The 24,881-nt window shown below is 36.8% G+C and overlaps 1 protein-coding gene across 9 annotated transcripts in view; it reads left to right on the top strand.

Moving 5' to 3' along the window:
- EVI5 (ecotropic viral integration site 5) overlaps nucleotides 1-24,881 on the top strand; it is a 70,958-nt gene that overhangs the window by 33,216 nt on the left and 12,861 nt on the right. For 8 of the 9 annotated variants that reach the window (XM_071436285.1, XM_071436280.1, XM_071436288.1 and 5 more), the window contains 6 exons: nucleotides 1,681-1,815; nucleotides 3,867-4,007; nucleotides 4,532-4,690; nucleotides 6,289-6,435; nucleotides 9,106-9,201; nucleotides 18,928-19,023. In XM_071436285.1, the coding sequence (XP_071292386.1) occupies nucleotides 1,681-1,815; nucleotides 3,867-4,007; nucleotides 4,532-4,690; nucleotides 6,289-6,435; nucleotides 9,106-9,201; nucleotides 18,928-19,023 (774 nt within the window). The remainder of the gene's footprint in view (nucleotides 1-1,680; nucleotides 1,816-3,866; nucleotides 4,008-4,531; nucleotides 4,691-6,288; nucleotides 6,436-9,105; nucleotides 9,202-18,927; nucleotides 19,024-24,881) is intronic. The other variant, XM_071436283.1, reaches the window with a different exon arrangement.

Raw genomic sequence — 24,881 nt, forward strand, 5'->3', positions numbered from 1 at the left:
ACAGCCAGGCAATAAAAGAGAGTGGTTGCTTCTTCTCTGCCTCTGCATGGTGTTACATGTGGTACTTGTGTTGCTACATGATGTGAAGCAACTGTAAAAATGAATCAGCACTGTCCACCATCCTCCTCCTTACACTCAAATCAGGTCTGCCTCCACTGCTTGCTGAGGCAAGAACACTGTGTGGGGTTGAAAATGCTATGAATTCAAGTAGTATTGTAGAAGGGAAAAAATAGTGTTTATGTACAAGGGTCATAGTGTATCTGTGTTCCACGTGTGTTCACGTGCACACAGTATGCAGAGTGCTTAAGTGGCAGTGTCAATGACACTAAAAACTGCCTGCCTGGGCTGCCTTTGCCTTTTAATGCTTTGTACATATCCTCCTCACTGCAGCTTCCTGTAGGCACATATATAGAAGAAATATAGTAACACTAAGAGTAGAGTGTACATTTTGAATTTGGATTGTACTGTAAGTCTTGACAAAAGGTGGAACTGGCATGCAGAAGTATAAAAGCAAAAAAAAAAGTTCATTGACTGTATAGTTACATTTAGTTACATTTAAATCCTTGTTTTGTCCTGTTTGCCCTTTATTTATACATAAAAAGTCAGTGTCACACCCTAGCAGAAGCACGTGGAACTAAAGACTTCTGTTCATTTTTTTACTGTTTTTAGATGCAAACAGCGATGAAACTTTAGATGAAATTGTTTGATGCAAACATAATGTAAGACACAGCTGTATCTTTAGTATAATGAATAATCCTTAAAAAGTTGAATTGTTAATTAAAAGTGAATCTATGAATCCAAGAATAGTACTTTTATTTCACAATGTAATTAATGACACCAAAAATATGATTTTCCCCTAAATGTAATTTTCAGGGTAGCTATGTAAACACAGTAACTAAACAACTACACTTTGAGGATTTCAACACCCACTTTTTTCTTCAATCAGAAATTTAAAGGCTGATTGAGGTTGGTGTTGCCTATCAAGCAAGTTTGACAATCTCTTAAACTGACAAGTCATTTTAAAGTGACCCAGGAAACAAATAAAATGTATTTTTTAACTATTGATTGGGAGGGAAAGTTAAGAGAGTCTTTTAAATAGAAATGCTTCAGTTGGATGTATCTGAATCTCAGAAGGAATATATAGTGTGTGAGCAAACGAGACCCAAGAGCTGGAGTGAAGAAAAGGGCAAACCAAAGTCATTGTGCATTGAAGCATATGTAGTTTTATTTTAAAGCCAAGATTATGGAAGGATTCTGTTGGATTGGAGTTCAAGTGAACAAGGATTGAGTGATACTTGTACTAACCTTGTAATTAGTTAGTCTTTCCCAAACATCTTTTTCTGCAGTTCACAAAATAATCACAGATCGTTTGAGAATCTCTCAATTTGGTTGACAATGAGAGAAAAGTGTGAGTTGCTGCTTGTCAGTACTGGTAGGGGTGTCAGTTTTGTCAGATACACATTTGGCTGTGTGGAGGTGCAGTTGTTTGAGAGATGGGATACGTAGGGATGTGTTTGTTAGCAGTCTGGATTGACATTAATGACTTGTATATGGTAAGCACTTATGCTGGTACTCCTGATATTAAACATTTGAATGTACTTGTCCCACCAAGTCTGGTATATAAAACCCCTTTCAAACAATCTGTACTTCATACTAAACATATTTCTGCAAACTTTGTAGCATAAATGCAGTTCACGATACAGTGAAGACTTTGTGCTACAGCTGGAAAAAGAGCTGGTCCAAGCCAGGCTGAGTGAAGCAGAATCCCATTGTGCCCTGAAGGAGATGCAAGATAAAGTTCTAGAGATGGAAAAGGTAAATCAAACCAGGACCTCTATACAGAACAGCACTAGAAATGAACTATAGGTCCCTGTCATTCCTAACAAGCAGAACTGTGCTCTAGAATCTTCTCTTCTATGCTTCTGTGACTGCAAGATGCTTTTCAAACCTGAAAGTACGACAACAAAACTAAGGTCTGTTTGTGCTGGGAGAGGTTTGTGAATAACTGATCACTTTTCTTCTATTCCTGAAGCCTGCTGTAGTGGAAAATTTGGATTCTGGTGAAGTCCTGACAGGAAACATCAATCGTTTCAAAATGATATCCTGCAACAAGAGCAGTGGGCTTAGAGTGAGCATTGAGATGATGTGAAACTAAATATTTTGGAAGGGGAAGAAGAATGGGTTCAATATTACCATTCCCATTATGGGCAGGGAAAGAATCCCTTATCCCTTCACTGGTCAGTATCAGAATCTCTACTGCTTTTTGGGTGCCATGCTAGCTTGTAACTTATTGATGCCAGAGTTCAAGCTGTACTCAAAGCTACTGTCAAACATTTACCTTTCTTTGAAGCAAAGTTTAACTGCAAGATTAAAAAAACCCAAAAAACCAGTAACTGACGTGATAAAGCATGCTTTTCAGATCCTGTTGTATTGACTTTGGAATTAGTTTCCTTAGGAAGTTTTAATTAGCTATATACCCAGGCTTTGACTAGAACTTACTAGCTAATTAGATTAACCCACTGGAGTCAAGATTTTTTTTTCAGTTGTCTGATGGGCTTAGTATTAGTAGTGTGGTAGTTTTTACTTCTTAACAATAGACCATTGGTAAGAATTCAGGATATAAACTATTTTTCAAAATTCAGGAGACTACTTAATCTTGATCAGCATGGAAACAGCATACAATGAAAACTTATCTGTGAAGAAAAACTGGAATTAGTTCCAGTGCACGAGACAAACTCAGACATTCAGTAATATTTCAGTGTGTCATAATGAACTTATGCACATGAGAAAGTGGCTGAAGTCCTTCAAACTCCTCCAGTAGAGCTCTTTACTGCTGGTAGTGATGAGTTGTGTAATCCAGGGAGCTTCTGCTGAATAACCTGAGACTTGCAGGGCCACAGAGACAGTGCCATGAGCATTCAGAAACAAACCCTCTCATTTCCTGTATTTACCAATACTCAGATCTCAAAATTCCCACGGAATGCTAACCAATGGCTGCTGTGCTGTGTTCATGTTAATCAGGTGCTTTACTCAACTCTCAAGAAAACCTGACAACTGTCACAGTATTATACGTCTGCAAAACCACTTCATTTTGCTGAAAACAACTACAGGGAAATAAAGTGATGAAGAACAGTTCAGCTTTGAATATTTGGTGACCAGTGATTTGTTGTAGGGAGATTGTAGACAGCCTGTCCATGTTCTTCCCCTCTTGTTTTTCTCCCACATTTCCATCATTAGGATTTCATCTCTGTTACGCTTTTCCTGGTGTTTTCATGTTTTCTGTTTAGCCTTTTCTCACCTTTCTGCTTTTTCCTCATGTGTCTTGCACTATTTATCTCTAAGACCTCTTGACTGGTTGTTGTTTATAAATATTAACGGATGGTTCCTTTGTCAGCATATCTGTTCTCCTTTACAAAGGCTGATGACCTACTTCCTAAAAAATGAATTTCCATTTATTATTTTTCCTGTAAACTTAAATAAAAGTTATAGCTTTAAGGTGTAATTTCAGCTCATTGTTGCTTTACTTTTTATCAACTAAATCAAAACCTTCCAGATTACTCTCCATATTTTGATAGTGTGTTCAAATATTCTAAGTGTAACATTTTGTTAGGGATACCATTCAGGGAAATCTTGACGTAAGAATACTTAGAGCTACTACCTCATAATATTTTTTTTTTGTAGTTAGCAGTTGGAAGCTATTTATACACACAATATCCAGAAGCTTAGATTGTTTGATGGTTTTTATTTTGCGGAGGATGTGTACTTAAAGTTCTCGTAGTTGTTTTTGCATGTCTATGTTTTTGGACTGGGTTTCACTAAGCACATTTTATTCAAATACATATTTAAGAGGATGGTCCTTGTTGCAGAGGAACAGTTCCCTTCCTGATGAGGAAAATGTTGCCAGACTACAAGAAGAACTGATTGCAGTAAAATTAAGAGAAGCAGAATCTTTGATGGGTCTCAAAGAACTAAGGCAGCAAGTCAAAGATTTGGAGGAACACTGGCAGGTATGGGTTGCACTACAATTTTATGAATTTTTGTTTTCAATGATAAAGCATAAGACTGTAAAATTTTGAGATACTGAGATCAAGTAGAAACTAATGATTATGGATCAAACTGCTGAGGTGAGAAAATCCTTAAATTCAGCTGTCACAAGAAACTTAACTTCAAAAATATGTTAGAAATTGGTGCCTAGTTGTTATAGATGGCAGAGGGCCTGTGCTACCAGCTAACTGTAATGGTAGGAGGGAAATACCTGATCAGTACTCCTACTTTGCTGCATGTTTAAAAGGGCTAGAAATAGACAAAAGTCTCAGGATATACTTGCAATTCACTGACTTCATGTAGTTGGGAATGAATGTGTTCTGTTTTTTGTCTGTTCTTAAAACCAGTAAGTTTCCATGGGTTTCTAGCTTTTAGGATCAACAGGGGAACTCTAGCTATTTGTCCTCATATAACTGAGACCTTAGATGAAGTAAGGAAACACCAGGAATGATCAGGCATTGCCAGCAAAACCATGCTGTTTTTCTAGCGTCACCTAGCTCGTACCACTGGAAGATGGAAAGATCCTCCCAAAAAAAATGCAGTGAATGAGCTCCAGGATGAGCTGATGACAGTGCGCTTGAGAGAAGCAGAAACCCAGGCTGAGCTGAAAGAGACCAAGCAAAGAATGATGGAGGTGGAGACACAGGTATGTTATTGAACACTGGGATGTGTGGATTGAGCTGGATGCTTGCAGTTTGCTGTTACATGGTAGATACCTGCTGATGATCTTCACTATCTACAGGCAGGACCTCAGCTCCAAAATGGGGTACGTTTTTACTTCTGTTAGACGGGGATGGGAGAATCTAGTGCATACGATCCAACTTTAATGTCTCCTCTTCAATCTTTTCCAGGACTATGCTTCTTGAATTTCTCATTTGGGTTAGTTGTTAGACACTGAATATGTGTGCATCTTAACAGGTGTAATAACAACAAAAGTATGTTTAAGGTGTTTTAAATTTCACAAATCGGATTGGCAATTCTGATCATAGTAATGTTTAGCTGGCAGTGTGTGCTTTCTTTTGATGACATTGGTGGTTGTTTTTCTGCTGAGGTCATGAATCTGGTTACTAAGCTGGAGATTCAGCAAAGCAGCTGTGTATTGGTCAGGGGTTTTTAGCACAAGGTTTGCCTTTAATGTGCCAGATTTAGAAAAGCATGGGTGACGCCTGCTGAGGTTTGTGGAGAAAAGACACTCATACCTTGAATGCTGAGATTCTTTTTGTGTAAGTAGGGAGTAAGTTGCTAAGCACCTGAAATGAAAATGCACTAAAGTGGTGAGTTCACATTGTATTAGTAAACTTTCACTCAAGTTAATAAGCACAATGTGCTGGTGATTCAGAAGGATTTGTATGAGGCTTCTAAGAAATGTTCCCATGAAATACCTGCTAAAAGTTACTTTTTGAAAGAGACCTATGCATCCACAAAACTAAACAAACAACAACTTTACTTGAAAAGGTTCAGCAATTCAAAAAACTAGGAGAGCATGTAAGGACATGCTACTGAAGACAGATGAACCAACTGCAAGGCATATGAAGGCTTCTTTCTGGCAGAGGCACCACTTCGTCTATACCAACTGAACGAGTTTCCTCTTGCCTTACCTTTTAACATTTTCACTGACGTGTCAATATTGTTTTGGTCAGTAGGGGGCGGAGAGATCCTGCTGTTTGGCTCACGTATACTTAGGTACCTCTCACTTCAGTGTTACACACGGAGTCTTTGTATGTGCTCAGGCTGTTCAGCTGTCATCTGACAAAATTGCCCTTCTCCTGGGATGGTGTGCACAGCTTCAGGTACAAATGCTGTGACTTGTACTTGTGCACTGATCTCAACTAAGGTGCCACATTGCTTTCAGGAATTCACTGGGCAGGGAAATGTGCAATGTCAGTATTTCTGAGATACCTGATCTTTCCTGGAGGCATAGTGTAGTGGGGATACAAGTTCACAAAATCTGCCTTTCCTAGGCAACAAATTGGGAAAAAAAAGAGATCTACTGGAGTGTGGTGGAGCTTTGCAATAATGTTCTTACAATGAGTCATCTGTTTAAGAACAATTTGAATATCATAGTGATAAACAAAATGTTATGCAGTCTCTTCTGATTACCCTTGGAAAACGCTGAATGCTTTGTCATGAAAAGTTTTTTATGGTAAATCATCTCTAAGTCTGTTTTGTCAGACTTCAGGGAGTTAGATTAATATCCTTTCCTTAACATGTATTTTATTTCCTTTTTTTGGCCATACATTTCAGAATCAGATCAACAGTAATCACTTACGAAGGGCAGAGCAGGAGGTTACCAACCTACAGGAGAAGGTGCAGTATCTTTCTGCACAGAACAAAGGACTCTTGGCTCAGTTGAATGAAGCAAAACGTAGACAGGCAGAGATTGAATGCAAGGTAAATGACATCCTGAAAAGAATATTTGTGTGCTAATATATGTATATTTCAGTCTTGTCTGCCATTATTGGATAAAATTGTGTCTTAACTGAGAAGCATAAATCGTAAAACCAAAATTCTTTTTACTGATTTTGACAATATAATTTTGAATTTACTATCTCACAAAAACCACTTGAGGTTTTGACAGAGCTGCTTATTTGTGGTCCCATGAAGATAAACATTTACTTTAGAGCATGGTTCTATTCAGAAAAGTGTCTGTGTATAATATAAAAAGACTCCTCAGCAACAGGTTTTCATTTTTCTTACTGTTTTGCCAGTTTCATTTGTTTCTAGTGGAACTTGAATGTACAGTGCAGTAAAGAAGTAACTTCTGCTGACTCATCAAACTCCATCACAAGCTTTTAGGAAAAAAGACACTGAATCTTAACTAGAAGAAATTGCTTCTACTGACTTTCTTGTTTGCCATAACCTCTGGTTTCCTAAGTACTATTTCTTTTAATGCTGAGATTAATTTTACTGGTTTTTTTTTTAATAATCATAATCTTGGTGATGCCTTTTTCATATAACCCATAACTTACTTGAATTAGTTTTTGATACTGAGGGTGCTCATTAATCCTTAAGAGATTGAGGATTGAGACTGTGTAATCAATATTCTTTTTATGTCGACTATGTAAAGAGCAATATTAACCTGATCAATGAATTAGTACACATAAGTATCTCAATGGGATAATACATTGTAGAACAATGTTCTAGCATGAGCTAGAGAAAAGTGTGACAGTAATAGAGCACCAGTCATACTCTTTAGAGATACTGTGAAATTCTGAAAGTAGCTATGGTGAATAGCCAGTGAAGTATCTTCACTGACATATCCTAACATTAGATCCTGAAACTTGTTTTGCAGCTAATTTTTACAGTTTACAAGTAGTATTTGATTATATATCAAAACCAAGAACAGTTGTTCCTGATTTCTATTAACTGATGTTGGATTAATTTTTTTCTTCTGTTTTTTCAAGTTGTTTGAAAGCATGCTCTAGTTTTATTTTTGTCTTGGCTAGGTAGCAATATTTCTACTGTCTCAAAAAGTATATATTTAGATTTTCAACTCCAAATATATGCATAATAGAGTGGTATGTTATTTCAGGAGCTTGTATTTTTCTTTTAAAAGATATCTTGAAATGCTTAAGCAGAAATTAAATTTTGTGTAGCCAGTTGCATCTCATACCTGTATGGCAACTGTTTTTGCCATAGGTTTGTATTGTTGTTTATCCTTTTATCTGACTACTGCTTCTTACAGCAAGGACTCAGTTTCAAATTTTTTCTTGAAACTCACCACTGATCTTTCTAATCAGTTGTGCTAAAGAATTTATAATTTAAGGTTTGTGCCCCTACCCAATCTTGTCTTTCCTACCATATCAACTTCTGTGGTAATTACTGAGAGCATGCTGTTTCAGAGATAAAGCATCAGTGCCATCTAGAGCAGCACTATTGACTCATCTCTGATGCCAAAGTCAAACCAAGCCAGTCTTTCCTTCAGCTTTCAGTTAAATACATGCAATCCTGTGGACTTGTCGGTTTGGCTTTATTTAAGCAATCATGCAACAGAATTTAGCAAGAATGGCTAAACTTTGTCTAGCACATGATAGATTTCTCTGAAATGGGCTCCACTGATTACAAATGCAGTTAATTGGGTCCTGTAGATTATATACCTCCATTACAGGAGTATTTAAAAAAGGAACCAAAACCAAACAAGTAGCATATTTAGAAGTAGCTCCTATGGATAAGCTTTGATATGTTTGATTTTATTTTAACTGTACTGTCTAATGAAGGGTGATTGAGTACTGTTTGTTTGAAGCACACATTAAAATAACTGAAGTACTGGAACTGATTTGCAGTAAATACAGTTTAGTTACACCAGTCTGATATAAAAGTAGGTGTTATTATATTATAATTAGTATTGCTCACTAATTATCTAATGCTGCTTTCTCTCCATGGTTGTACCAGGCTGCTGACAGTATAATATTGTTTTATCTCTGAAGTCTTGAGGACTTGCCTCATGAAACTGGACATTTTTTTTCTCTCTTTTTCGAACTCAAATTACCTATAATTTATAGACAGACTAGTAGGTTAAGCTTACAGTGGGAGGCCGATTGTAGGTTACGTGCATTAGTATTTTATTCTAAAATGTCTTTGTTACTTCCTGTGACTAAGATAGCTAGACTAAATGAGGTTGAAAATACATTTGCTTTTGTATTTAATTTATTTTTTAGGACAAAGGTAATGATTAAATAAGTAAGTCTTGTGTAGCTTTGCTGTTTCTCTATACTAAAATCCAAAATTAAAGCATGAACTGGTTTCTTTTATAATGTTGATTCTTTTGCTTAATTTACAGTATAATATTTCTGGGAAATAAGACAGTTGTTTTCTGGACCTTGAAACTGATAACAGCAAGTTTTCATATCTGCACAGATTATTTTTTTTTAAATTAATGTACTTTAGAGTTTATATTAGATTATTGCATACTCCTCCTATGGGTTAAAATTAAATTTAAGTTCTTTAGAATAGTGGCAGTTTGCAGAGCAGTCTGTTTTCTCAGGATTTTGAGTAAAAGCAGTGCACAGTCTTTGATCAGCTCACACTGGTACTAGTTCTCTCCCGTTTGTGACTTTTCAGAGTAAAGAAGAAGTGATGGCAGTACGGCTCCGTGAGGCAGACCGCATTGCAGCTGTGGCAGAACTCCAGCAGCACATTGCTGAATTAGAAATCCAGGTAATAGCAACAGCATTAAATGTCAAACTTGATACTGATTAGATTTTATACTTTGGGAGTTTTGTTCTTGCTCTGCTGTGTTTCTTCATTAGCCTACTGTGAATACAAGACACTGCTTTGCCAAATGGGATAATGCTGTATTGCTGAATTCCTGTACAAGCAAAGCCTTAAATCTAACTTGGGCACATACCTGTGAGCTGTTAATAATTCCTTTTGTACAAATACCGTGTTAAAGGCAACACTCTATTTTACTCTGACTTCTGTTTTGTTTTTTTCCTTGTAATTGGTACTTCTTACCAATTAAGAGATGGGATTGAAAACATCCTCTGTCCAAAAATAGATGCATACAATTTTGATTCCAGCAACCATTTTTTTTCTGTGCTTACTCTTCTGCTATGATCAGTATTGAAGGATTTATTGTAAAACTCTTACTCCCTTCATGTAAATCTAGAAACCAGAAATATTTACTGCTACCACATCACTGTAGGATCCCAAGATCCTTTGGCCTCTGTGTTGTTCCTTACACTTTCAGTTCCTTTTGGAACTTTCACCATCCCATGAACTTGCAGCTCCCTTTATGAGAAAACCTGAGATTGCTGTGCTTTGTATTTTCTTGGCTTTGGGAAATCATGATGTCTTACTGTAGTCTGACCTTTTCTATAATCATGTACTGTTGTCCTGTCTGAATTCTGATGCAAAATTTTTCTTGGCTATTTTTACTAAGTTACAATCTAGTTACTCTCTGGTTTACTTTTTGTTAAACCTGGTGTTGCTATTGTGTTTCTTCCCTCTGAAATCTTTCCTTTGAGGTGATGATTTTATTATATGGTTTCAAAGCCACCTTTCCCTATGATTTCTCAACTAGTTTTTCATCTCTTCATACATGGAATGAACAAATAAATTTCACTGAGCTTGCATAAAGAATTTTTGTTATATTTCCTCTAGTGCAGCAGGCACTAGACTTATTGAAAGTTAAAGCAATCATTTCTTTAAATAATATAATGCTTAGATAATGCTGTGATCTGTACATTAGAAATACCTAGATAAGTATGGTGAGCATTGCATATGAATCATTTATCATCTAGTAAGATAACAAGAGAGTAGCTGAGTTAAGGTCAATCTTCTGCTCAAATTGACATTTTAAAAAAAGAGAGGGGAAGTTTAAAGGTTACTTCAAACAATGTGATTTAGTAGGTGAGAAGTGAGTACTCATTTTACCTTATTTTTACTTTAGCACAGACTTCAAATGCCATCCTGCTTCCATTATTTGATAGATTCACATCTCTCAAAACGTAGTCAGTATCTTATGAAATGGTGAATCCCATAATGATCAGCTGGGAATTTTTGGATAGCTGTCACACAATTCAAATTGTGTTAATTTCTAGTGTAAATACATCTGACTTGGTTTTCTGTTGTTTAACTGATCATACCATCCATGCTCCATCATTTTATTGCTCTCTCCTATTCCCATTCCATATTTCTGCTGAACTTAGGGATCCCAGAATTGCATGTGGATTTTTATACCTTGTCATGAGACAGAAAGAACTGCAGGAATGTAATCTATTTTATGACTCCAGCTAATGCATCCAATGATCACACTGTTACTGTTTTGTCATTATATTGCACTCTCTCAGGTTCAGTTGTTTATCCACATCATCTCTCCTTCCTTTTCACAAGTACTACTTTGCACAATGCAGTTTTTAGTAATGTTTTTTATTATTCTAGGTTTTTTGTTTCCTTCCAAAGTGCATTTCAAGTCCCAGTCTTTATGGTATTCTCAGATTATCACCTGCTAATGATTTCTTGAGTTTGATCTCAGTAAAATTCTTGATTTTCTTCACAAAAGTGAGAATGGCTGGGCTTTCTCTGTATACAGTGTGGAGTATGAAGTAATTTTGTGGCTGAGGTTCATGTTCATTTGATGAGTTTGCACTGTTAGGTTTTTGGTGAACATCTGATCTCAAACTTACACTAGCAGGAAAGATAATTTCTTCAGTTGTGAAATACAGATTTTAGGTGTGAACTTTAGAGTATTTAAAACAAATAATTTAAGTTCTGCTAATGTTAATTTATTTATTTTTGACTACTTGAACTGCTTTTGTTGAACTGTGGTAGATGTCTGGGTTTTTTTTTTAAATCTAAGCAGATATTTTTCACCAGTGTGTTTTGCCAGCAAATATGAAACTTATGATCAAAACTTCCTTTTTGGGTACTCATGCTCAAAAGCCTTTGAAACACCTGCACCAAAAGAAATGTAATAATGGAGTTGGAACTCCTGAATTCCTAAAGCTTGTCAACCATAAAATATGCAATTGGTAACAGGGTTTAAACAAAAGTGAATTTTAAAGGAGATTGAAAATCTAGATAACTTCTTCATCACTGGAGAAAGAGCTGCCTCCCACTCTCTTCTGTTCAGCTTGTAATCAGGTGACAGCTGTAATTGCTGTCACCTGATGTGGGGAGCAGAGGCCCTTTTAATCAGAACTGGCCTTAATGCTTGAAATGCAGTATTTATTACCAGAAATACATTTAGCCAGTCTTGGAGAATAGGCACCAGGATTAAAGTACAGATGCACAGTGCATCACAAATAGGTCTGCTTGTCAAGCTGTTTCAAAGCTGATAAAAATGAAGGGAGGAAGTTAACCTACCACATAACCTTCCCTTTTTTTTTTTTGAGGGGGGTGGTGCTTTTCTAAGAAGTTGGAGGGATTCATTGCCAGGTCCACATGGACCATAGCAACACTTAACTTAAATTGCAAGGTTTTCTTTTAAAAGTTTATGTAGGTGTAGGTGCAAGACAGTGATGTTAAATTTATTGTGCAGAGTATCACTACTCCCACATAAGAACTGATCTGACATCACACACACACACATGCTAGATTTAAATCACAGTTTCTGGGTCACTCTTAGTTTTGGTTAGTAATAATGACAGGAATGGAGAGTGAACTATCATTCAATAACAGATGTAATTCTGCAACAAGTTGTCAGTTTATTATGTTGTTAAGAAGTTATTTCTTAATATATTCTAAATGTCACCTTGTCTTGTTTGAGCATTCAGTTCATGATGCTGACCTTTTAAACTTTTGTGTAAGTATATTGAAATGCAATCAGATGCCCAATACATGATGGATATTCTAGGTTTTTCTTTAGACTTTCCATGCAAAAATAGCATGGAATTGAAGTATAACTGAAGTTTAACTTATGTTGCACATACCTAAGCCCCAGAAGTGACAAAGAAAAACCCTGATGTTACAGCCCTGTTACGTGGAAACAAAGGTTTACTTTGTCAGCATTTGTTTACTCCTCTATCATGTCTTTATTTTTCTCTCACTTGCCAGTTCAGCTTATGTTTGGGAGGTAAACATAGAATCACAGAATGGCTTGGATTGCAAGCAATCTTGAAGATCTTTTTCCAGCCTGCCTGCCATGGGCAGGACAGCTTTCCCTAGACCAGGTTGCTTCACCATCTTCACACTAGAGAATTTCTTCCTAATATCCAATCTCAATGTACCCACTTTCAGTTTAAAGCCATTCCCTATTGTCCTGTGAGCACATGCCCTTGTCAAAACTTCCTCTGCAGCTCTCTTGGAGCCTTAGGAAGGGGCTCCAAGGTCTCTGAAATGAGCATACATAGTTCCTTCTGGTTGCATATGGGCAGCCCTGCTGGTCCACTGATGTTGTTTTGGTTTTTTAAGTTTTTTCTGACAAATAAGTGATTGAAAGAAGAAGAGAAAAATTCAGGCAAGGTTAAATCAGTTACAAGCTGCAGTCACTCAGCTGCCTAGGGTGAGGAGCAGTAGGCCAGTGGAAGTGTAGGCAGGTTGAGGAAGCAGAGTGGGGCAGCTGTAGCCTCTCCTTGGCAGCTTAATTCCTGTCCCTCCATTTCTATGCAGGCTGGTGACTGTAGTATCCTCTGAAATTACCCATGGCTGGGTTGAGTTGAGCAATATAGAGCATACTTGTAATATGAAAAACTAGTTTTACATCTGAGTAATCTTAAAGCAAAAAATATCCGTAAGAATTAATTCTTCTTTTGGTTAGGTTGATCTGGACAGACTGTAGCATCACTTCTTCCTGCTGTGTTTCCTGGCAGATTCAGAGAATTTTGTCACATTTACCCTATCTCTAACCCGGTCAAAGCAGCTTTGAGAACAACTGTAAAGGAAATCCATGATTGTGCTATAATCTCTCCACAGCTTAAACTTTTAGCACTATTTCTTTAGAATGAAGCCTTTCTGTGACCTCTGTTTAATAACTTTTCCAAGTACTGACTGTTCAGTAAAGAAATTGTTTCCATCTTTCAAATTACAGGAAACCCTTTTTTTACTCTTATCAATAGTGGTGTGTGATGTTAGTGATGTGTTTTTTGAAAGTCTAGAATGAGTCACTGTAAAGTCACTGAAAGGACACTAGTTACCACATCTACCCTTCTGAATATACTTAATTTACATTTTTAATGCAGTGTCTTTTGTCTTTTGCCACAAAATAAGTATTTTAAAGCCTCTCCTGAAAAGAGGCTGAGGCAAGTTGTTACCAAGTAAATATTTCTAAGTCAGAAAAGATCAAGTTAAGGGTGTTAGGGAAACATCCTTTCTTCCAGTCATTTTTGGTAAAGATGTTATCTGAGGAACAGACAGTTGTCTAGTGTGCCTGGAGTTGACTGCCTATGTAAATTTTTTTTCTGTGATTTTTAAGTTCACAGTTATTAAAATGAAAACAACCCTAGATGTTTTCCTATTATTTAAAACAGATTATTTTCTTATTGATGTGTATTTCCTTTCCTATCCAATGTGATAATTGAGTGTTTTAGAAAAGTTGTACTCCTCTTGGGATGAAACACCTGCAACTGGAATTTGATTACACTGATCTTCTGTGTCTTAAACTTTGATTTAGCAGCAAAAGCCGGCTTAAGGCCTCCAGTGTTTTTCAGATGCTTTCTCGTGATTTATTTATTTGTTGTATAAACCCTTTTTTATTATGAGTACTAAACTTGATTTTGGGAGGCCTGAATGGTTTCAGGTATTTTAAATCAGCATTTTTTTAAGCAGTCTGTCCCTGCACTCTTGTGTTGCCAGCTATACATCCTGGCCTGATGCTAAATGAATTTGAAAGGTCTCCATATGTTCAGGAGTTCTCAGTAGCATCAGGTGGCTTTTTGAGACTAGCTGTTGCTTCTTGGCAACATGCTTTTTTCTTAGAAAGCCAGACAAAAGAGCATTTAAGTGTGATATGAAAACCATGATTCTCAGCTGATAGTTTTTGGTAGACAGAATTTTTTCTCATTTTAAGGAGAAAATTTTTGGAGTGTAGATTTTTCTTCTCAGGAGCTCTCAGTGTAACTCTTGGTATGCACACAAGTACAGTCACTCTACTACTTCACAGCAGGATGAGAGAGGTGAGAGCTTCCAAAGCTGTGAAGGGGCCTGAGTTCTGTTTTAGCAGCGGGTTTCTTGATCTCTAGAGCTCATTTCCTGCTTGGCTGCCCGTGCTACTCCCACTATATACACTATATACCCCCGGGGCAGGGGGTTGGACTGTGGATTGGCTGAGTACACTGCTACAAGTGCCTGTCCCTGGGGTGGAGGTGATGGCTGCCACGAGGGTGTTTGTTACCCTGATAAAGATTTCTAACCCTGGTGCTGCTGTTGGAGCTGGTCTGTCAGAAGAGACTAAAAAGGAGCAGTTAAAAATCTTCAAAAGCAGTGAAATCAAGATGATGCATCTTTAATTACAGTGTAACACCAGTTGGCATTGCTGTTCTAAAAATCCTTCTGGGAAGGAAGAGGAGATGGGCACTGCAGCGGTGCCAGTACGCAGACGCAGTACGCCAGGGGTGTGGGTGTAGAGATTCATTCACATGTGACTGCAGGAGGTTTTAAACAAATTCCTACATTCTAGAATTGACTAGCTTTCATTATTTTGCAATTCTGATAATACCCACATTTTGCTTATTTATATGTTCTCTGATTTTTTTCTCTGTATATTAATTTTACATTTAAAATTACTATGATTTATCTAGCAACCAGCTAGTTTTTGTGTTGTGACTTCTCCAAATATCACAGATTTGTTATAACAGTGCTCCCCCTCACCCTCAACCACCAAAAAACCGAGCCAGCAACCCACATCCTATGTGAATAACTCTAGATTTAAACAATTTAACATGGAGATTACTAATTACTTATGCTCTTCTCTTTTAAAAGGTGTGACATTCAGACCTTAAAGACTTCTAAATTGCAAGTGGAGCCTTAACATTCAGTTTTGAACCCTTACTGTTGATTTGAGTGCTTTCCTCAGAAGTACAGAGCTGCTCAAGCACAGTAGTCCAAAACTATTCAAGCACAGTATACAAGCAATGCAGAGTTAAATGTCCTGTTCCTACTAAAGTAAATGCCACAATAGGAAGCATTAAATGAAAATTAAGCTGCCTGAAAGCAATGTAACTTATGTCAGTGCAACTGTGTAGGAACTGGTAGTATGGCTTCACCTTGACTACTGTGTGCAGTCCTGGGCTCCGCTATTTCAGAAGGATGTGAAGGTCCTTGAATGTGTCCAGAGGGTAATAAAGCTGGTGAAAGAGCTGAAAAGAAAGTCCTGTGAGGAGTAGCAAAGGATTTTGGGCTCAACTTAGTTCAGAGACAAGGAAGCTGAGGGGTGGTGGTGTCAAGCTCCCCAAATGAAATATTACTACCAAATTTAAGTTCCTCACTTTTAAATTTACCTTTGATTAATGAATGCTCATCAGAAGGTGGGAATTATTTGCATTAAGTTCAGATTACGTTCTAACATGAAATGTCACTGGAAGGTGAAACAATTTGGAAGATCATGGTAATACTTTGTACTTGCATAAAAATGTATGTATTGATGAGAAATATCAGTCTCATTTCACAGTATTAAAGAATATTAGGTAACTTAAAAATCATAATACGGCAGATCAAAATTTTGAAGGACTTTTTTGTTCATTAAATAAAAGTAAGCTTTCAGCTGTCTACTTATTACTTATTCTTTAAATTAGATTATTTTGATAGAAATTAAAATATATTTTAATGCTGTGGTGTCAGACTCCTGCATGTTTTCCAGTGGTTTGCTACCACACTTGCATAAGAATCATTAAAAGACAATGATCAACTTAGTAGACTATACTTTTCTGTTGGTCAGGGATGAGCAGCAGCTGTAAAGAAGACTGACACCTTGTAGTAATTTTTTTTCTATGTCATCCTTCCAATTTATCCACTGTAGACAGACTGGTACCCCACAGAACACGGGATTATTTAATTAGGAAGATGATTTTTTATCAGCAAGTTAAAAGGATCAGCTTATTATCACTTACATTTTGAATGTTGCAAGAGGAAGTTACAGCATGACCTTTTTAGAAGTATGTTTGTAGAAAATGCAGGGTTAGGTTTTTGGGGTTTTTTTTGGTGAATTGCTAGCTCTACAAAATCTGTAGTTCTGAAAGGAAAACTGAAACTTACTCGCCTTTCAGTAATAATGGCCATCTTGCAAGCCAGGCTTATGCCTTTCATTCAGCTCTGACTGTAGCTACAGTCAGCTCTTCCATGAGCAAATACACACAATTATTCTGTAATATCTACATTGACTTTACAGTGTTATTCCTAGAATAAAAAGTAACCATAACACCACTTAAGTGTAATGGAAGTGTGGAATTCCCATCTGATATGTGCCAACAGCTTTCAGCTGTTTGTGTGCCAAACCTGACCTGCTAAATGTTCCTGCTTCTGCTGTTAGTTTATACAGACTGACCTTGGCAGTGACTGTTTCACACAGCCCCTTGTGCACCCAGTTTCTACATAAGCTCAGCTGTTTATTACACTTCTGTTTTAGAAGGGCTATGGCACCTCTCTTCTACTTCTGCTAAAACTTTGCTTCACTGTTGCATTTTGATTGCAGAGTGTGTAGTGACATAGTAGAGTCCATAGACTAAGGGGCTTAAATGGGAAAGTCAAGGTTTCAAACAGAGAGAGAGGACTTAATAATTTCTTCCATATATTCCTGCTACCTCAAGAGATGATCAGGTGATGCTCATTGTGTGGAATCTTAGTGTTTGACAGCAAGGAAGATTTTTTCATATGCTGATGTTTTTTTAGTTTGCAGGTTATGTTGCTTTTGTTTCATAGGCCAGTAGTCATTCTCGTAGAGAGAGATGATGGGGTTACACTGCATTTGGGGTTTTTTTTATCAATTTAGGACAGGAACTATTGTTAATATTAATGCTACTTTTCTGTACGTGTGTGAATTTGGCTATAGGTTACCTTGGAAATTAGGTTCAGTATGGAAATAGGCATTAAAGATCTTGTTCTTGTTACGGATTGTAGGAATTGATAGTGATTATGACAAAATTATTTTTTGAGTAATTTTGTAATGCATACCTCACTGCAAGAAAAAAGAAGTGTGAAAAAAAGAGGTATTGCTTCAAAAATATTGCCAATACTGACAGTGTTCTAGATTGTTCTCTTCATCCAGCAAAAGGGTTTGGAAGGTAGCATGTTATCTCTCCTAGTTTTGTCCTAGGGTTTATATTTCAGAGAGATGTTTTAAAGGACCGTCTCCATTAGAGCTTTTTGTCTTATCCTTTGATGAACAGTTAATACTTTTCATTCTAAAAGGTATTTAACCTCTCTTTGCTAATGACTTTCAATTTGACTGTTGAAGTAAACTATTTGCTTTCTTCAAATGTAATTAAAACTTCAGCAAAATGAGCTATCGGTAGAAAAACAAGATATTCCCATTATATTTGTGTTTCTGTAATATATTGCTCGTATGTGATTTGCAGTCAAGGTAAACGGTTTTATAAAACCAAGATGCTTGCATTCTCTGGAGCTGGTGGCTGCTTCAGAAATTATTTAGCTAGAAAAAGGCAAGAGCAGAGTTGTTCTGCATTTTATTAGTAGCAAGTAGAAGACATGGAGTGCATTCCTCATCAGGGTGATTATTTATCTGAGATCTGCCAGGTTTGGTCCAGTCACATCAGGATTCCCTTTAGGGACAAGATGGAAACCAGTGCTGCAGGCATTCAGTGCAAGTGAAACCTTTTCAAGCATCCTGAAATGTAGGAGCTGCATTTGATTGACAAATGAGGGAAAGATCATATTAATCTTAATCTATTGTTTCTGGTTTTGTTTTTTGTTTGCCAGCTTTTCTGTATGCCTCTTGAAGCATTGGTGTTCGGGGACATTCATTTGTACTCTCTGGAACTCCTACATGACAAATACCACAATATTTTGGATGTTATAATTCTTCTTACAGGACAAAAGAAGCTTGTCTTATATAGTGTTTCTCAGTGCATGTCCCACAATGCAAGGAAAGAATCGTTTTGTTTAATTGGAGACAGAAGAAAATGTCTTGTTGCTAAATGTCAACTGTAGTGAAATTAAAATACGCTCTGTTCCATGTATTGACAGTGTTCTGTGGGAGTGGTTTACTAAAATGCAATCTCATGTGCATAGGATGTGGATTCCACCTGTGAAGCTGTTAATTCTTCCTGCTCCTCCATAGAATCCTGCCTTGTACTATTGAGAGTCAGCTTGGTCTGAGCCACTGTCATGTCTAGATACCTGCTGTAACTTCAACCAAATGAAAGTGCTGGGTGGTATAGCTGGTGGGAATAGCTTCTGTTCGTGACAAAAATATGCAGACAGTTAAAATAAGATTTATAATATAGTAGATCTTTGAATAATTTGAATTATTCCTTTTTTTAACCAAAACAGAAAGAAGAAGGAAAAATTCAAGGGCAGCTTAATAAATCTGATTCTAACCAGTACATCAGAGAACTGAAAGATCAGATAGCTGAGCTGCATCATGAGGTGAGTGATATTATACTACAGTCTCTGATCACTTGTACCATTTGTCCTTTCACCTGTGGCAGGTTTTGCTTATTTAATAGTTATTACATCTTCAGTACCTGTTTTTGCTGAAGTACATTATTTTAAATTAATGCGGTAAAACTCTCATACATGAATCTTGCCTTTATCTTGGAATGTAAGAGAACAAAACAGTGATTAGTTTTGTGATTTGACATTAAATGAGATTGGCATTTATGTTCCATCTTAACTTTTTTCCTTAATTTCATGAATTGATCATATTCATGCTGCATTTACTCCATTTGGAACTGCATATATGAAAATAAGCCCCTTGATGTCTTTATTTGGTACAACTGTTAAGGCCACTGTAGTTAGAAACTAAACCTCACTTTTGTGCAAGTAGAAGAATTCATACCTAAATTTTCTGGTTCTTGCTGTTGCAAGGACGAATTTTATGTGGTAGTATACTGAGATTGCTTAAAAAAAAAAAGGATGCTTGCTTAATATCAGTTAACAGATTTTTAACTTTTAAACTGCCAAAACCTTCAATCTATGAAATGTCTGTCTTCAAACTTCCTTGCTCTAATAGTTGTAGTAACTTTCTGTTAGTTAAAAAGATCAGAAGGTCTTGAAACCGAAATGGCTTGTGTAACTCCTGTGCGCACTGGCTCATTTCAGTTCACGCTGCCTTGTGAAGAAATGTCTTTGCCCAATACTCCATCGTGTGCAAAATGCCTGCTCATCTTTGCACTAGAGTCTCTTTCCAGCCTTTTCATACCCAGCTCTGAGAATGTTGCTTAAAACCATAGGATTGAAAAGCAATTCAACCTAATTGTTTGTTGCCTTTTTGCTTTTATTAAATAAACACATCCTTTCTTTAAGTGTAGATAGTGTTTTCATAACAATCTGAGTAGATCCAAGCTTTTAGAATCAATCCCTTGAGACTTATAACACAGTTGAGGATCTTGGAATGTTGTCTCTGCTATAGATCACTCTGCTATAGATGTAGGGATAGTCTCTAGGGTCAGTAGTCCAGCACCTTTACTAATCATTAAGCTCACTTAAAAACAGATTTAAAAATCAATAACCTGGCTTTCTCCATTAAAGCACTCTAATTAGTTTTCTTTGTTGCTTGATTGAAGAATTCCCAGAAAGCCAGATATTTAGTGTATTTTTGTATTAGGACCAAAATAAGGCACTGTACTGACTTTTTCCTCTGCTCACTGTAGGTTTAAAAGGTAAGAAACACTGCTTTGGGGGAAAAGTAGAATTATTCTTGGAAAGCTGTTGCATAATTTTCTCTATACAATCACCTGTTACATGCCTGGCTAAGCAACTGAATTGTCATGAAGGCAGGCAATATTGTACATCTTTAAATGTGTATAAGTTAATGTGAACAGGTTGGGAAGAAGATGAGAGAAGATGTTCATAAGCTCACAGAATAATGATAATTCTAAGTAATAGCAGTGATTTCCTGCTTCAGTTCATTCTAGTCAAATCTTTATCAGCATTTCAATTTGGCAGAAAGGCAATGCTGTGAAGAACATGAATTTCAACAATAGCAGATTTTGAGTAATTTCATGTAGAAGAGCACTCATCTTCCCAGATATGTGCTTTGTGGTGGCTAAATTTTTAATTTCCAAGCTAGGTAAACACTATAGGAAGGAAGCCCTTCCAGGATATATAGGAACAGTAAGAAGAAATGGTTTGACTTGATGATTTCACAGATATTTTCTGACTAGTCATTGTATGATTTCATGAAACTCTGTATGTAATAGACATGTGCTATCTTGGCAGCATTCTGCATGCTTTTTACACAGACTATATTCAGGCCTGGAAGTCTTTGTTTACTAATGACTTATTTTTCCCTTTCCCCTTTACTGTTTCCCCCTATTTATTTGTCTAGTTTTTAAATCAAATCTTAAGAGGGAAAGCAGTATTTCCTCAAAAAGCAAAATCTGAAGAAAATGGCAACAGGAAGAGGCAAAAATGTTTGCTCTCAACTGCTAAATGTTAGAAGTATAATTCATTCAATGCTAGTTAAATAAACAACTTCCTTAAATCTGCACTGAAGCGTCCTCATGCATACATCCATTAATGGCCATGCTCTTTGTTTTTTGGCTAGCTGCTTTCTGATTCTACTTCTGCAAAAGCTAAAAGAAACGTTACACATTTGCAAATGCATCTTCCTGAAGATAGGGTGATGGTGTATGTGACATGCTGACCACAATCTCCAACTGGTTACCTTGTAAAAGGCACTGGAAAAGGAACAGAGCTCTTGGTGACTCTATGGTTACCTTCTAATACATTGTAATTGTGGAACTTTAAACTGCACATAAATGCAAATGGTAATTAAAGCAAAATTTATAATTGAAGGTAGGGGTGGGACGGATATGTGTGAAACAAGGTGAAATGTCTTGGCATGGCCATCAGTGTTGATTCTGCATGTTTAACTTTTTTCCCTCTCCAGCACTGCATTTTTACAGATTTTTACACAAAAAAAGTTGCAGGTTCTCCATCTGAAAGATGGAATAAAATAATGACCAAATTCTTTATTGAATACAAGTAACTGCTAAGTCCATATTCTGGCCTTTGGATAAACACTATTTCGTGCCTTTGGCCAGCAGTATGAATGTAAATGTTTCTGTGTCAGTGGAGCCTGGAGGAGCTAAATACTTTAATTCTATTCTGTGATATCATCCATCAGATGGCAATGATACCAAGTTTTGGCAACAACATGGTCCATCCTAATTGCAGAATTCTTGTGAAAGGTCTCCTGTTCCATCAGTGTTTGCAAGCCAGGCTAGTATCCAGGCACAGGGAAATCTGGAATATCAGTGAGGAACACCAATAAGGACAGCAGAGAGTCACTATTACTGAGCAGTGTCTAAAGGTGAATTCTTCACTAAAAGGTGGGTTGAGAGTGGGAGTTTGCTATGGTACAGGTGCATCAAGCTGCTGCTCTACTATCTCTCAACTTTCAGGGTGAGAAAAGTTTGGCCCTTAGTATTCAGATATTTCTCTCACTCATCCCAGTGTGATCACCTAAATCAGCTATGTGTTGGAACTCTGCATGTTGTATCAAATGATTAATCAAGGGATTCAGATTACAAAGTGCAATTGGTTGGAAGTTTTTGTAAGTATAAACAAAACTTCTGAAAAATCAAATTAATTTTGGTCACCTTGCCTGAGCTCAAAATTTTGCATGCTTCTGAAGAATAATGCAGCTTGCAGCCAAAAGGATAAATTTCAGCTGCTTTTACTACTCACCTAGGAATAGTAATGCTACAGTCGTCTTCAAATAATATTATAAGAAGACTTATTTGCAGTAAATTCAAGTTGTGTTCCTGTTTCTGAATAAAACTACACATAGTGGAAATTGGTAGTATGGCACCCAAACCTGAACCGATGAGCCACACTGGTATTAAATGTACAGGGTAATTAAATAGAAGAAGATGCCTTTTTTCTTACCGTAAAATTACTGTAAATTTAACACTGTAAATTCACTGCAATTTCAAACACTGTAAAATTATTATAAATGGAATTATTGGATTTTTGTCTTGTTCTAACAAGCTGCCTGCCTGATTCCTTTTTTACCAAACCAGAGGATTTCTGTAGCATGGTAATCTGAGTTGAATATTAACTACTTCAGAGTAAGTATGAACACTTGAGGAGAACAGACAAAATTTGGAGCTTTGAGACATTATAACCAGAAGTTGTCAACTTCTGCTCTACTAGGCTCTAGATTTCTGTAAACTTCTGCTTTACTGATGAACACTGCAGTGTTAAGTTAATGGTTGGACTCTGTAGAGGCCTTTTCCAACCTTTACAATTCTATGGTTCTATGCACATTGTCTTAAATCTGTTTACATGCACCTCTTTCTTTGCACTGATTTGAACAACCAAATATGGGTTAGAATATAAATATTAAGTATAATTTGTAATGTTATGTAAAATAGTGCATTAATTCTTAAATTCCTCAGTGCAACCATAACTCCACTCAGAAATCAAGTACATGTAGATCAATTATTACTTACTTGCATTTTGAATTAGTAAACATACCTGGTGTTATACTCATTCCCTAGAAAGTTACTGACAGCTCTCCTGTAATCTCTTACACAACCTATCAGTATTCAAAGAGCAGCTGATGCATACTGAAAGGACACTCAGATTGAAGTGTTTCTAGTTAGCCAGTAGCTAATCCTGTGATCAGTCATGTATGTTAAGTGCTGTACTTCCTTTCCTCCTTATTGGCTAAGTTTGTGATTTATTTGGCACCAAGTTGTTAGGTGGTTGTGACTTATGACTATTGTTGAAGGCTGAAACTATTGTGAAAACCTGAAATGATCAAGGATCATCACAAACATGACATCATGATGTAAACTTCTTTGAGAGCTTTCAATATGTACTGGCCTTAGACACTCTGCCTTCTCAGAATCTCGTGTTCAGTTGCCATTTGTTCTTTTCATTAACTGAAGGCTTTCTGCCTAGCATTTTCTTTCTTTTTCCTTTTTCCTCCCATTCTTAAAGCTATCTCTGCAGCATTCTTGACTTTTAGCTTAGTGGGATTTTAACTTAAAATGCTTTCTCAATGTGCAGCTCCTGCAGGCTGCAGCTTCTGTCAAGCAGCTTTTGTTAGTCTTGTCAGTAAGTACAGAAGCTTGGCTGCCCTATGTTTGGTACAGGAGAAATAAGATGTAGTGATCAGTCTGTTCTGTCACTTGACCTCCCAGTTCTTGTGCTTTAACTGATGTAACATAAATGGCCTGAGCACACAGACCCTTTAAGGTTGTCCTGTGCTTAGATACTTGCAGGCTGCACCAGGAATGCTAACATTTCACAGAAGTTGCCTTTGATTGGATACAGAAATGTTATGTGAAAGCAACTTCTGTGAAACATTTTTACTGTTCAAGAGAATAGATCACTAAGTAGGTAGTACTGAAGTAAAGCTGTTAAGCTATATGGAAATGAATACATTGGAAGTTTGGCCTATTACGAGTTTCCATTAAGTAAATTTGAATGCTTAAGAAAAACTATGATTATTGAAAAAGCTGTTACTCTTTTAAACACAAATCATATTCTGGAGAAACAAGGAAGAAGTTGTTTGTAGTTTCCCACCTTTTCCTTTTAATTCAAACTGAATGGAATTAAATGATTTATAAACTGCTGAAGTTCTGCATTTCATGCACTACCTCTCTGTATGTGCAGTCACTTTATATATATTACCCAGCAGCTGCTTCTGCTTCCTGTTGGATGTTGCAAGGCTTGTATGTGTTACCTAGATTACAGGGGTGGTACAAAAGATTAGAATTGATGTGCTTACCCACAAATTACACTGGCAGACCACAAGACACCTTTGGAGACAAAAGCAAGTGGTTTCCAGTCTTTCAGACTTTGTGATTTAGGACTGAAGTGCTTAAGTTTAAGTTGTTTCACATGAAATTTTACAAAGTTTGCCTTTGTCACACTGTTAGGTGATTTTTGTCACTCTTGGAATCCTATAATGTGTTTGTTTTGCTGTAAAATCTCAGGGTTTTGTCTTTATGTACTATAGTATTTCAAAAGTAGATTTGGTTTAATCTTATGACAGCTGTCATATTAAAAGCTGAATTGTGCCTAACATGTTGCTTGTACAAAAGCAAGCAGCCTCTACAGTTTGGGATTGTGGATGTGTATTGGCAGTCTGTTAGAGGACAGCTTTATGAAGGCAACAGCAACATACAGAACATATAGTGCTTCCTTTACTTAAGACATTGTTTTCCTCAGAAAGTAGGAATATGGATGTTGAAGATAGCCCATTTTTCATTTTTACTATGACATCTGTGCATCTGCACAGACTGTTCCACCCACTATTAATCTAG

The sequence above is a fragment of the Agelaius tricolor genome, unplaced genomic scaffold (assembly GCF_023055355.1).
Source record: "Agelaius tricolor isolate 1412-34295 unplaced genomic scaffold, bAgeTri1.0.p SCAF_11, whole genome shotgun sequence".
In the NCBI taxonomy this organism is placed as follows: Eukaryota; Metazoa; Chordata; class Aves; order Passeriformes; family Icteridae; genus Agelaius; species Agelaius tricolor.